Genomic DNA, 15,566 nt, shown 5'->3' on the forward strand with positions numbered 1-15,566 from the left:
GTGGGTGTCGATCCGCAGACACACGCACCTCGCTACGCTACGTCCTACAATCGCCTAACTTTCTCAGGGTGGTGCGTTGTAATGACCTTACCAGTCGTTGTTACATGAGATGCTACATGAGATGTTACATGAGATGCTGTACTTATTATAATACAATTATCCGTACCCTCAGTTCTCAATGATATCCCGAGGCAGTAGAATCGTATTGCTAGCATTAAGAACTTGTTGTGACAAGATACATCGCGGGATACACCAAACTTAATAACTACGAAGAATTACACCTAATTCTAGCATAATTTAAATAGGGTGAGTTAGTAGAAATAGAATACATTTATATGTTGCGTTTAGAAAATATAACACAGTTTTTAAAATATGATTTGTAAAAACTACCTTGACAAACGTAGTTCAATATTATTTTTCAAATATTATCAAGAATAGGTCACGAATGTAACGTCTTTACAGGTACATGAAATAAAAATTGCCATAATGTCGACTTTCATTCTGCGCATTTTGACATTATTAGGCATCTTATTCACTTGTCAAAATTCCGATTTGAATGTTACGACTCAATTGCCACGTCACGTAATACCTGAGCACTATATAGTCGAGTTAGATCTTAGTACAATTGAGAATGATTACTACGTTGGTACATGCTTTCTTTGTCTCAGAATTAATCGCCCAACGGAAAGTATACATTTTTGGGCGAGAAGACAAAAAATATTAAAAGAATCTCTCGTCCCGAGAAAATGAATTCTCGACAATCCTGTAAACCGATGCGTTTTGTACCCAACCCGATAAGTGATTTTGTGGACATCTATTTTGCTAACGAGTTATCAAAATGGCATTACATTTGGCAAATGAATTTTAAAACATTACTGGATGAATTGATTGACAGTATTGCAACTACCTACATAGACCTACAGTCTATGTACAGTCTATGTACAGTCTATGTAGTTGCAACACTGTCAATCAATTCATAAAAAAAAAAAAAATTGGCAAATAGATTTTAAAACATTACTGGATAAATTAATTGACAGTGTTGCAATTAATTCATCCAGTAATGTTTTAAAATTCACTTGTCAATTTTTTTTTTTTAGAAGTTTTCTTGGCAAAACATACTCTCGGTGGCTTGCCATTGCCTTCCAAAAGGAGAACGAGCGAATATAATTTTTTTTTTTAATATAATTTTTCTAGCTCTACCGGGAATTGAACCCGGGATTTTTGACTCATTAGACCAATGTGCTGTCTAATAGGCCACGCTCGTCCTCAGAGTTTGTATAATACACAACACGACAAATGATTTTGTGGACATCTATTTTGCTAATAAGTTATCAGATTAAACCGACAATTATCAAGTGTTTATATTATCTAATACGCTTATCGTTTAAATGTGACAGATGGTTGCTGGAAACGAATAGAACTCGAGATCTATTTCCATGTTGGGACGAACTAGTTTTTAAGGCGATCTTTAACGTTTCTGTACTTCATATTAGAAAATGGGCAATAGAAAACTATTTTATAGGCACGATGAACGCCTGACGTGGACGCACTTCCATGAAACTCCTGTAATTACTCTTAATCTTCTCGCGATTTTGGTATCCGACTCCTCTCTTATTCCTAACAGAATCAATGAGAGAATTAGTCTTCGATGCAGACAACAAACAGCATTGCATTTAAGATACGCAAAAATGGTTATCAAGAATGTCACGCTGCATTTGGAATTTCAATCGAAGCGTTACAAGAAGCTTGCAAAAGTGGATCATGTCGCAATACCGAATTTTCGCTCTGAAAGCATGTATAAGTTGGGTCTTATTTTTTATAGGTAATGCACATATATATACATATATAATAAAAAGACAATGATATACAATTAGAAAGACAAATATTTTCCGTAAAATAAAAAAATTTTATCCAGAAAGGAAGATACTATTTCTAGCATATCGAAATATAAGATACTTGAGTTGCCACGTCGGCGTTACATCTTAGAAATGTCTTCTACAACCGGTCTGTATAATGACGAAAAAGATCTATTTAATGCTTCCTATATAATAACAAATTACTAGTAATAGTTCCAGACGTGCAAAATTGTTTTTACCACATCGACAAGAAAATTATAAGCGTGGTACTTATATGTATATATAAATTGTTCATATTTATACGTTTTAAATTATTGTTTGTTTTTGTTACTAAAGATGATCTTATTACAATTTCGACATTATACGTTATTGATATTTATTTACATGATAATTTATATTTGGCAATAACAACTATTTTGGATCATTAGCCCAATTAATCTCTTCATAGTTAATCTCTAGTAAACCTTAAATTATTTAATTTTTATAGGATATTTATCTTTTTTGTAAATATTATATATTTACTATTAGGCTCGTTGATTTTAATAATAAATACATAATAATAAAAAAAAATGTCAAGAAGTGATTGGTTTTACACGCATTTTATGCATTTACACAAATGTTACTGAACGCACTGCAAATCTAAGTGTTTTATTTTATACACTTTTTTTGCCACTTTTTAAACGTTCACTTTAAACGCTTTTTCGATTAATAAGTGTTCGGTTTTAGTGTTTTATATTTTGTGTGTAACGCAATAAAACACTAAAAATTTATTATTTGCAAGAAAATAGATTTCTTTGAATTTAGTTTTCTTAAAAACATTTTTCTGAGTTTAAAATATTTTCTCGAATCTACCTAATATACTTCTTTGAATTAAAGAACTTAAATTTAAAAAGAAATCTATTTTCTTGCAAATAATAAATTTGTTTCAGTGCACGTAATCAATGCCGTCTCTAATTAAATGTCTATCCCGCGTAAACTCCTATTTAAACTCCCTAAAACTTATAAACAGTCCTAATTTAAAATCAAATTTGCGCACGCTTTTTGTAGGTAATTGCAATTATAATTATAGGTATACTAGATAAAGGAATATAGGGTAGGTAGGAATACAGATAAAAATTAGATAAAAATCGGGTAGGTAGGAAAACGAATAAGTAAAGGTACGAGCAGGTAAGATTATGGGTGGTTCTCGACATTAGAAAGAAACGTTATTAGTATTATAATTGTAAGAAGTTTAGGTAGGAATAAATAAGCATACGGGTAGGTAGAAATAAAGCGGGAGGGTATAATTCAACAATTTATTCTGTATAAAATTCTCAATAAAAATAAATTTTCTTTATAATTTGAAGAAATTTACTTGTGTAAAAATGCAATAAATATAAAAATATAAATATAACGTTAAGAATTATGTAAAAAACGATATATTCTGTCGTTTATCTTACTGATAAACGAAGAAACAAATTACATCAAAAGTAAAAACTGCAGAATAATTATAATAAATTTGTCAAGAAAAGATCAAGAAGATGAGATAATCAATGATGGAAGAAGGAATATCGTAACAAAATTGGGGCGAAAAGGAATAAAGAGAAATCTCTCGTCAAGATGTCGCACAATAGAAGATAAAGCAATGACAGAAGAACGAAAATCAAAGAAAGAAATAGTGGGACAAAAATAAAGATATATTTGTCGTAGAAGGATCGAGGAGGAGGAGAAGAAATAGCCATATAAAAAAGGATAAGCACAACATGAAAAAGCATTGAAGATGAAAATTGCAGTGGAGAAATTACAACAAGTTTATTGAAGAAGAATCGAAAAAGCAGCAAGAATAACGATAGAAAAAGAAGTACCATAAAAAAATATTGTTGAAAATAAATCAAGAAAAATGCTTTGACGAGGCATCGCAATAGAGAAGAGAATATATAGAAGATTGAAGATCGAAAAAATAAATAGAACAAGAAGAAAGAGAAGTGTGTTGAAGAAGGGAATCAAAGAAAAAAAGAAAAAGCGGCCGAAAAGTATGACCGGAGAAGCAAAGTGAAATTAAGGAATATTGAAGATAGAAATTACGGTGTTGAAATTATGAAATATTTATCAAGGAAGAATCGAAAGAAGAGAAAAGGATAATAATGGAGAAAGAAGGATTACAGAAAGACATTGCTGAAAAAGAATCAAGAGACATCTTTCAGCAAGGTATCACGATAGAGGAGACAACGCAACGAAAAAGAAAAATCAAAGGAAAAAATGTAACAAGAAAAAAGAAAAGTTTATCAAAGAAAACTCGAGGAAGAAGGACAACAATGATAGATGAAACGTTTGATTCGTCAATTGTATTTTGTAAGTAGTACATATATAATATAGAGCTATCATTCGTGAGACTGCATGAAATGTATGTATGCGATGTGTACCTACATGTATAATGTTTGCAGGGTATGGAGTTCGGATTTGTAGATTTGCTAAATGAGTGTGCTTGATCAATCATCTCTGCGGAGGTCCAGGATGTCGCAAACTTTATGAATTAAGAATCATTGATGCCACGAATTAATATGTGAGAACTGTCATTATCATCACAGCCCATGCTCGCGGCCAGTTTTGCGGTGAGTGCTATTCTTTGTTAATGTAATATTAATTTTATTGTTTCTTGTTTAAGTATATTTTGACATTAATTAAAGTAATAAAATTATTTAAACAATTTCAGTTTTATTTCTATCGCACCCCTCTAAACGCTATGTAAACGCAAATCCCGGAAGTACCGACCTGTATGTAAACTGCGCGCCGGCCGACGGGATTGATTTATTTTTTTTGACCGAAAATTATCGTCGCCGCTCGCGTAATAGAAAGGGGAACCCGAGTTCTAACATTTAACTCTAGTACGCTGATAGATACACTTTAAACTGGTTTTAGATAACGCAAAATGGAATTTTCGTAGCGCTGCTTTCAGTCCCTCGCTATCTTTGTATGCTAGTTAAACACTGCGATATTCATAGGTCGCAATTAGTCGCTGCCATTTCTAATCACTCGAATAATTATAAATAACGGTGTTTTGGACGCTATTTTTTTCGAACAAATCCCACTTTCTGGGATCTAATTAGGATCCTTTATTTGATTCCTTAAAAAATTCATGGATTCTGGTTGGAAATATTTATGAAAAACATTAGAACGTTTTTTATCGCGATCATGAACAGAAAGTCTGAACAGATCCCGTTTGTTCTTCACAACATTTTTCTAAACATTCTTTCTAATTTTTATTTTATCTTAGAATTTAGCAAAAAACTTAAAACACTTTAAGCATTTACGTTTCACAAGTAACATTTCATAAACATTTAAAGAAAACATTCAAAGTGTTTCAAATTTTGTTCGAGTTCCTTTTCTTAAATTAAATGAATGTTTTAAGCAAAGAAACGTATTGTAATTGTAAGTATAATATCGAAACGGGCGACAAGACTAACAAAAGTGACGACCTTGGCTATTTGCTGTTATACCCCGAGGTTTCGACTTCGATGACAAATGTTTGCTCGGCAAGATTTGCATGTGAATGACTCGTGTCGGGATATTAATCCCACCGTTCTATGTGCTAATAACGCCGTTCTCCGATTATGCAGACGTACTTGACGCATCAAGTGGCAATGATCTGAACGGGTTCCGCACTTCCTCACTTCCGCGGGGATTATCTCGCGCTTCTAAAATTTCTTATCTTTTATTCCTCGACATATGCAAATAAAATATGCCGCAAAAAATTGATATCTTCAGTAAAAAATGGATATCCTCAGACGTCGCATTTGAATCCTTCAATCAAGATTTATTCTCTAAAGCTAGTATATCCTCAACTTATCTCCCAAAATTTTTGTAAAATTTATCTCAAGCCAGAAGAGCCGGAAATTATTTTACACACAATGCAACTTTCTTCATCATGCTCAAGTCTATTTCTAATAAAATGCTTTTAAATGCTTGAATAATTGCTAATCAACTATTTCCAAATTGAGATAATTGCGTTTCTCGATGAAAAAACAGCGAGCGATCCCGTACCTTCAAACCTGAATCCGAATATTAACAATGTCGGTGACGATCCACGTACATATATAATCAAAATTGCGAAAGAGGCTCGAAAGAGGTAACTAAGAATTTCGGCCTCCTCCAAAGTAATCGGCATGTCGGAAAGATTAATGACTCACAGCGTCCTCAGGGTCTTGATGTCGCGCCTTCGAGGTATCGGAGAGATACCAGGCGCAAATCTATGAGCACGCCGTTACTTAAAGTCCACGGTTATCAACGGATGGCCCCGATCACTTCCGGAGCCGCTTCCTAAAGCGGCAAGCACATCCGCGCGGGTGGGGCACAGATTTTTTTCGACATGGCGTATAAAAACGGGAACGACCCGAGTGGCCGAGTATCATTGCATTCGCGCTCGTTGTCGCGAAACTGTGAACTCGTAGAGGTATACAGAGATACTTAGACCGGTACCGAGATCCGATTGAACATCGATCATGCCGTGTCGACTGTTGGCCACCCTCGCGTTCCTCGTCCTGACGACGTCGACGTCGGCCTGGCCGACCTTTCGTCGTCGGGACGTTTTCGACAATGCCGTGGACAGTCCTGGCGGACTGATCGCTCACCTACGAAATCTTGGCAGTTCGCTCTACGGATTCCCGAGTAACGAAACCGGATTGAAGGTGGCCCAATGGCGCGAGGATATGGACGTGAACCCGGAGGAGCTGGGCGAATACGCGGAGGGAGACATCCTGTTTCCGCCGAGCATCGGAAGAAACGGTCTCGCGGCTGTCTCCGCCCGGTGGCCCAACGGTGTCATTCCTTTTATGATTAGTCCTTACTTCAGTGAGTAACTTTGAAAATCTTAAACTCGATACGACAGTTCCTTTTTCCTATTTTTTTCCAAACTGATGGGACGGGCGATCATATCATATTTAAAAAGCGATTTACTGAGTTGTTTTACTATTTTACTATTTTATTATTTTATTATTATACTATTTTACTAATTTACTTAACGATTTAAGCACGAGTGTTAATTGTACATTCAGACAATTGAATTCTTAAATTCATCTGAGCAATTGTGTGTAAGGTTCCCTCCTTTATCGCTTAAAACTATATTTTCATTCTTCCATGAAATCGTAGACGCGCAACAACAGAGAGTTATATACGACGCAATGGACGACTATCACAAGTACACGTGCATCAGATTTAAGCCGTACACGGGCGAGGAGAGCGATTACGTCAGAATCACAGCCGGTAACACCGGATGCTGGAGCAGCGTGGGTAGAATTGGCGGCCGGCAGGATCTAAACCTTCAGGTTCCCGGTTGCCTGACGCAGAAGGGCACGGTGATACACGAGCTGATGCACGCCGTCGGCTTTTTGCACGAGCACAGCAGATACGAGCGGGACGAGTACGTGGACATACTGTGGGACAATATCTCGAACGGTGTGTATTCGCGTCCTACTCATACTCATATCTCGAACGACAAGGCTGACTGAAGGAAAATATCACAATCCTAAGCTCTAACGCCCGTTTGACACACTTTCTCGCGTCACTCTGATTCTTTATCTTAACTGCTAATTTTTTAAAGCTGAAAATCTTGAGCTGATACCTGAGCATCGATTCTTTTTTAATGAAAATTTAATCGAAAACCATGGCATCTTGTCTGTTATTTAGTTATTATTCAATATTAACTAACTTAAATATTTTTGTAATTTTTGAAAATTTCTAGAGAATTTTTTTATCGCTTGTAGCACGAGAATTTAACATTGACGCCTCAATTCCGAAATGTCTTGATACCAACGTCTTCAATACGAAATACGAGCGACTCTCTCTACCGTAAAACTTATGGTCATCGGCGCAATAACCGGCTAAGGTTATCTCCTCTACATTATGAAATTCTATTTTTATCATGTACTTTATGCATGTAGGTCACGCGCACAATTTTAATAAGGCCCCCCCGGAGATCACCCACGCATTCGGCGTCGGTTACGATTACGGCAGCGTGATGCACTACTCGTCAACGGCGTTCTCCAAGAATTATCAATTAAAAACCATCGTGCCCAAAGTAAGCGATTTCTAAGAACATTTTCACATGTGTTCTCTATTATTAATAATATTACTTGCTTTATCATTAATTATATTACTTGACTGGTTTAATCGCTGGACGGAGCTTACGCTGACACGAGCTACCGTGTTCGCATAATTTAATAAAGTACATTTTGCGAATTGGCGAATCGCAAAATCGCATTATATGTTACATACGTGTCCATGTGTTTGTATGTATAGAGACAACTGGATGGTAGCATTTTGGATCTTATTGGCGGAATCTTCCAGGGTGACAGAGAGATAAAGCTCGGTCAGAGGGAGGGTTTCAGCAAGAAAGACATTCTGAAAGTCCGAAGGATGTACAGATGTGGCCAGCGTACTGGCATAATCAGTTACGTCGACGATCAGTACTAATGAATGAACATTGACGATTCAGCAGTTTTCGCATGTGTTGATACAAAAAAAAGACAAAAATCTTGATTAGAGTTAATTAATAAGAATCTTCGCGTAATAAGAAAGAAAGAAAGAAAGAAATATCTAGTCTTGTATGCAAAACGTATGATTATGTCTCTTTAAAAATATGTGAACAGCAAATATCGACAGTATTATTTTACATTAATATAATCATTATCGTGTATATTTCAATGTACTTTATACCTACATAAAGTTACATATTATTATATACAAATGCATTATCTATATATAACACCTTTCTTATTGAATTTTTTATCTTCGTTAATGGTCAAATATTGATTGAGTATCATATATGACGTTATATGAAGTTTGAAAATAAGAGCAGAGAAAATGTATGTGATGGAAATTTTCGATCGATAAAGAGATCGTTACGTAATTTCAATTGCCAATACGTACTCAAATACAAGTAAGGTATTTTACGATAAAATTATTTATTATTTGTACAATTATATCACGAGTAATTTATAGGAGATTGCAATGCATTATGTATTTCTTATAACACAATACCAAGGTTTCTTGCTAGATTTATTTTCGATAGAAATATAGAGGAAGATGATAATCGAACAATACGCTCATTAAAAGTTATCATACTTAATGGTTTTATTTTATTTTTTATAATTTTTTTCAGTTTTTTTTATAAAAGTATTTTTGAATTATCACGGAGTGAAGCATACCATGCATTAAATGTAAAATAAAATCCTGAATTATTATTTAACTGAAATAAGTTATAACTGATTTTTTTGTTAATAAAATTACTTCTTGCTAAAGAATTATCATTTTGTGACGTATTAGGTAAGAGGGATCCATTTTAAAGTGTATTTGTACACTTTACGTATATGTATAGAGTTGAAAAAACATTTTAAATAACATATATTCTTAAAAACTTAAATAACATATAATTTTTAAGAATTTATTTAAGTGCTTTTCTTATATTTTTTAATGCTCAAGTTTGCATTTTAACAAATTTTTAATTTAAGAAAGTACAATTTTTTTCATCTATTATCTTTAAATTTTTAAAATTGCAAAGTGGTTATAATTCAGGGAATATTTCAAGAAAGAAAAATATCAATATTATGTATGACTTCTCGCACTTCAGAGAACATAAACATAAGACGCAAATTTATCTTTGTCACCTGTTTAAACTTTTTAAATTGTTCAAAACATTGCAATAAAAATAAAATTATTTAAATTGTTTTGTATTTATTTTGTCTGAATTTTACAGCACGTACAACATACCTCATCGGTTTTTGTTTTAGAGATTATTCTTTACTTTCTATCTACTATACAAGTTTTATAACAACACAGGCAATCATCCGTTTGATAAAAGCGCAATTTTGCAACAAATTATCGGAAATTGAGAAAATTAAACAATTTTAAAAATTGTGTTTAATTACTTAATATTTAATTTTTTCAAGTGTAATACATGTAACGTACTTGTATTATATGGGAATCAATCTTTTGCTTTCTCTTCCGATAAACAGAATTTTTATGTATAATTATCAAATATATATAGAAAATAAAAAAGAAAGATACAGGTCACAAAAAATTAAAAGTTTATAAATAGATAACAAATAGGTATTTATATTATGTTAATTATTTATACGATGTTATAATTGTATTGTTAAGTGAAAATACACTTATATTAATTAATTTAATGTTAAACAAAAGCTATTACCTGTTTTTAATTTTATATGTTTAATTTAATATAAATATCAAACACCTACAGATGCTAAATTGTTAGACAAAGCTCTAAATTATGTACGAGTGTCCAGATACGCGCAACCAAATAAATTTTGTAATTCTATCCAGAAAAACCAAGACGGTGATAAATTAAATTTTCAACGCTAAAATTATAAAATCAAATTATTTAAATAGATACTTCACTCGAGTCAATGACACCATTTTATCAAATCTTATCTCATTCATATACCTATAGCATATAAGCACATATATAAAAAGGAATACAGAAAAAAAAGGATTGTATATTGATCGTAATTAATTAAATACTCGATTGGAATCAATGAAACCATCTTATCAAGTCTTATCTCACTTATATATACCTATAGCATGTAAGCACATATACAAAAAAGTATACAAAAAAAAAGGATTGTATACTGATCGTCAGTAAAAGTTTGTGTTACCAAATTGCATCTTTGATATGATACTCTTTGATATGACCACCTGAAAGTCGCGTAGGTGGGGCAGACGAATCTTTGAGATGGAACATATAAAGACGATCCGGGGAAGGCTGTATTCGGCACTCGTTTTCGCCGTTACGGGACTATAGTTAAATCGGTAACTTGCTGTAATTTAATTTAACGTTGATCATGTTGTGTCAACCGTTAGCGTGGACGCTTGCAGTCGTTCTTACATTTGCGTCGGCGGGGCCGGTCCCTGATTTAAGGAATATGTTAGTAACCGGTTTAACGATTCCGGACGACGATACAGGAGTTAAGGTAGCGCAATGGACCGAAGACATGAACGTGAATCCCGAAGAATTGGGCAATTACTTTGAGGGAGACGTCATGGTCACGGAAAGCACTACACGATCAAACGGTGCAAAAGACCCAAAGCTCCGTTGGCCCAATCACGTTATTCCTTACGTAATCGAGGGTAACTTCAGTAAGTATCTTCGAGAATAAAAGCTTAACTATTTTGTATTGTAGTTTGTTTAGCAATTATTCTACAATATATTGTGTTTACGGAAAGAATCAAATTTAATGCGTATTAATAAATCTAAATTCCTGAAAAATGCATCGAAATATAATAATTTTAGAATAAGATGAAGAAATTTTCTACTTGTATTTTGTATGTTTATTAATTTAGTTTATTAGATTGTGTTATTGTAAAATATCCACAAAGAATTAAAACATGTCGCAGATGTTATTTTGGAACATACTTTATTCTTAGAAAAATAAAAATAAAATAAAATAATAATGCTTACTTTATGATTATTTAATGGCAAAAAATGGAAAATCAGATATAAACGAAAAATTAAGTATTCGCCTGAGCATACAATAGATGGATAAACATTTTTATTCGAAATTGTTTCACTTTTATTATTTCTATTTATAAATTTTCTATTGCAGATAGGACGCAGTTGAAACTTATACGCGAGGCGATGAAAGACTATGAAAAGTATACGTGCCTCCGGCTTAAACCGAGGACGAACGAAAAGAATTATGTCAAAATCGTTAGCGATAATAGCGGATGCTGGAGCTACATTGGCAAGATCGGCGGTGCACAAATAATAAACTTGCAGATTCCTGGTTGTGTAACTAAAAAGGGTACCGTAATACATGAGATTATGCATACTGCTGGCTTTTGGCACGAACATACCAGAGATGACCGAGATGATTACGTGACTATCAATTGGAAAAATATCGAAGAAAGTACGTATTCGCAATCTATTAAAACGATGAAAGATTTGAAACAAAGATTAACTTCTTTTAACAAATATTTGATCGAAAGATATTTTGTTTTGTCATACATTAATATTTAATATCAACTAATTTATTTATAATTAATGTATCGACAATGTAGTAAGTATAAATTATTTTTTAAATCGGCAATTTTTCTATCTATCTGTAGGTATTTTTTTGCAGTTTGTGAAAATTTCTATCGCAATTCATCTTTATCCTTTATGACTTGAGAACTATTAATCATTTAACATTAAAATAACAAGCGACTTTTATCGATACACGTGACAAACACTGTAATAATTAAGTGAGATTATTCTGTAGATCTGCATTATAAATGTCTTTCCTTTGCCTTGTGCATTTAGGAACCGCAGGTAATTTCGATAAACTTTCCTCGGAGGTACTCGAAGACTACCACATCCCTTACGATTATAACAGCGTGATGCACTATTCAGCGTACGCGTTCGCCATAGATCACAATGTAAAGACTATCATAACAAAAGTAAGCGACCATCATTTTTACAAATGTTCCCTATGTCATTAGTTGCACTACTAGATTAATTATCTGAACAAAAGTAGATTCGAGATACCGACTTGTCAGTTTGATGTAGAAAAAAAGAAAATATTTTATAAGTTTACAAGTTATGTGTGCTGCATCGAATTACGCGTCTGTATATATTTATTTGTAAGTATATCAAAACAATTTTTTTAGTGACATTATGATCCTATAATATTGAAATTTTTAGAATCCAAAAGCAGAAATCGGGCAGAGAGTTGGCTTTAGTGCCTCAGATTATCAGAAGATCAACAAAATGTACAAATGTTCGATGTAATCGACAATTGGGATTTATGTCAGAGATCACTGACGGATAATTAGCTTTGATAATTGTTTTGTGTATTAACAAGAAATTATAAATTAGAAACATTCTTTTAATAAAAATCTATATATTATGAAAAAAAGAATATTTATTACTATAATGTATAAAACATATAACTACATATTTCACTTATTTATTATTATTAGTTTATTAAAAATCTACAAATTAAAAATAAAGAATTTTGTTACTTATTATTTTTAAAATAAAAAATAGAAGTGACGACTTTAAAAATGTTCGAAAGGAAGATTTCGATTTTGTCCTACATGTCTTTTATATATAAGCGTTTCACGTTTATACGTAGTCTTTTTTAATTAAATGTTTGTCCTTAGATTTTTATCTATTTTAAATAAACGTTTTTGTTTAATAAGAATATAATTCGGTCTTATTTTACTTATTCGCAATTTTATTAAGTATTTGAAGTTATTGGAAAAATTATGGATATTGTTTTGCGTTTCTATTGTGCATTTGAGTACAAGTAACGATAATGTCTCGATATTACAGACAACAATGCCATTAACAGCTTTTTATTTAGAAAAAAATTATTGAAAGTTAAGAGTTGTCAAATATATGTGCAAGAAAAAGAAACATTTATAGACGTGTTATACACACAAATAAATGTTTATATACAAATAATCGATAATTTTATAAGTACTTGTAATCATTAAACATCATCATAATATTTTATGTATATTAATTATTTTTGTAACGCTATATATTTTAAAAGAAATTGTATGTGTCTTGATCAAGTATATAGTAGCAGTGTCTTGATCAAGTGGTAGCAGTGGTAAGAAAATGTAATCTGTCGTAACTGATCCATTTTAAGACAACGGATGTGTAGAATGCTTTATACTTATGTGTAAGATCTTTATATTGTTAACAAATTTCATACACATTTATCTAGATATATAGTATATATTGATATACTATAGATATATGTATATTTAATAAGTTACCACACATCCGTTATCTCAATAAATATGTTATTAATTCATCACTCACCGACACCGATGCGCAACAGCGGAATTATATCTGCCACGTGGCTACGTTGGTTCTGTAACATATAAATATAAAATTTATATTAAAATGGTGTTTAAAAAACTCAATGTTTTAAAACATAATTCCTATAGCATCAAACTTTTTATTCATTGTTTAATTAAATATTTATTTAAATAATTATACATTTTCCAAAAATGTTCTTTACAAGAATCAATTCTTATAAAATGTTAAATTACTCCCTCGTTCTAGCTATTATTTCTAAATCATGGTAAAATAAAAAAGCTCAAGAACAAACAAAAAAATTACTCTTACACAAAATAAAAAATAATATTTACCGCAAAGTTGTTCCGCTGGCGCCCGATGCCTCTCCCAGGCCCTCCTCCTCCTCTCAGGTTGACCTCTCGGGTTGTCAGCTCCCTCGATGCCCGATAACTCCACCGGCACCAAAAATGCGAATAACAATGATTGCGCGATAATTAATACGGCACTCCCGAAAACATGAAATAACGCCCGATTTTGTCCGTCAAAAAATCGCCCGCGATAATAATGATTAAAATCGAGTGACGGAGTTCCGAATAATCCGACAACTTTGAACGGCACTCCCGAAAATGCGACGATTTTAATTGTCATATTCAAAAATACAACGATTTCGAGCGGCACTCCCGAAAATGCAACGCAACGAACCGTTTATACAGTCGCGAGTCGGCGGCGATTGTGTTTAGTTGCCCTGTTGTTCGGTAAAAGCGGCATTGCCTGTAAAAGATAAGATTACGCGTACGTTTAGGTCGGTACTCTACTTTGAAAGAAATAGGGATTATTGCACGTTTAATACATTGTCTAGAAAATAAAATATTTTAGATTATCATTAGACGTTCATTTCATCGACTACAATTGGCAAATGATCATTGATTTAAATGAACGTCTAATGTTTATTATATCGTTGGCTAATTACGAATATACTTTCGGTTTAATTTTAGATTATATTTTAAGATTTTATAAATATTCAATAAATTGTTTACGTGTCGATTATGTATTTCCTTATTACATTGTTCATGATATTATAAATTATTTGCAGTAACATATTTATTTAAAAATGTATAGATATAATATATTCATATATATATATATATAACAATTTAAAATTAAATACCTTTATATTGACAAAAAAATTAATATACACAATGATAATTATATTTAATCTAAATAAATACCAATCTAGATAAGTCTTTTTTTTATACTGCAGCAAATAATGCACGCATTATAGATTAATAAAGGTTACACTTACCAATTAAACAACTCTCGCGACGCCACTCGTTCTGCGGCCACCGGGACGGTCCTTTCCGTGTCCGCCGCGATCTGGAAATGAAGGAGAACGTCATCAATATATCGGAGACGCGTCATCTCCCGCGCGGAGCGCGGACAACTTCTCGTGCCAAAAGCCAAGAGTGCCGTGGCGTTGCTATACGCGTCCCGCTCTCATGATTTCGCGATCACAAATTTTCCGAATTACGATGAAAATCAGATACTACGCGCTCGCTCATATGATCGCGATCGTTATTCCGCATTCTATCGAATAAGCGTACTAATATTTTTGGCAGATATCCGCGATATTCGCGACAGATGGAAAATACGATCGTCCGCGATTGTCCCCGCGACGTACCTGCGGCCGAACAAGTACCGCGAAATACTTATTTTACTTACTTTTTTGAGAAATAGTTACACCCGAGCGCTGAATAGATGCTACGCGATAGGTGCTGCGTTAAACAACTCATGCAAGATGAATAAAGCTTACTCTCATCAATTAAACTGCTTTCGCGACGTCACTCGTTCCGGAGCCGATCCTTTCCGTGTCCGCCGCGATCAGGAAATGAAGGGAGAGTACGTCATCAATATGGCGGAGACGCGTCATC

The 15,566-nt window shown here is 33.1% G+C and overlaps 2 protein-coding genes across 2 annotated transcripts; both read left to right on the forward strand.

The window, feature by feature from the left end:
* Window positions 1–6,526: 6,526 nt before the first annotated feature.
* LOC112460554 (zinc metalloproteinase nas-8-like) lies at window positions 6,527–8,485 on the forward strand. The gene is made up of 4 exons (XM_025025285.1): window positions 6,527–6,683; window positions 6,981–7,286; window positions 7,772–7,908; window positions 8,130–8,485. Exons 1-4 carry the CDS (start codon window positions 6,542–6,544, stop codon window positions 8,301–8,303), a joined length of 759 nt encoding a protein of 252 aa, XP_024881053.1. The 5' UTR covers window positions 6,527–6,541; the 3' UTR covers window positions 8,304–8,485.
* Window positions 8,486–10,825: 2,340 nt separating this feature from the next.
* LOC112460511 (astacin-like) lies at window positions 10,826–12,326 on the forward strand. Its single transcript, XM_025025214.1, has 3 exons — window positions 10,826–10,985; window positions 11,453–11,755; window positions 12,148–12,326. The coding sequence occupies exons 1-3, from the start codon at window positions 10,841–10,843 to the stop codon at window positions 12,324–12,326; spliced, it is 627 nt and encodes a 208-aa protein (XP_024880982.1). The 5' UTR covers window positions 10,826–10,840.
* The last annotated feature ends 3,240 nt before the right edge of the window (window positions 12,327–15,566 follow it).

Source organism: Temnothorax curvispinosus, unplaced genomic scaffold, assembly GCF_003070985.1.
Source record: "Temnothorax curvispinosus isolate PA1 unplaced genomic scaffold, ASM307098v1 QBEX01010630.1, whole genome shotgun sequence".
Lineage (NCBI taxonomy): Eukaryota > Metazoa > Arthropoda > Insecta > Hymenoptera > Formicidae > Temnothorax > Temnothorax curvispinosus.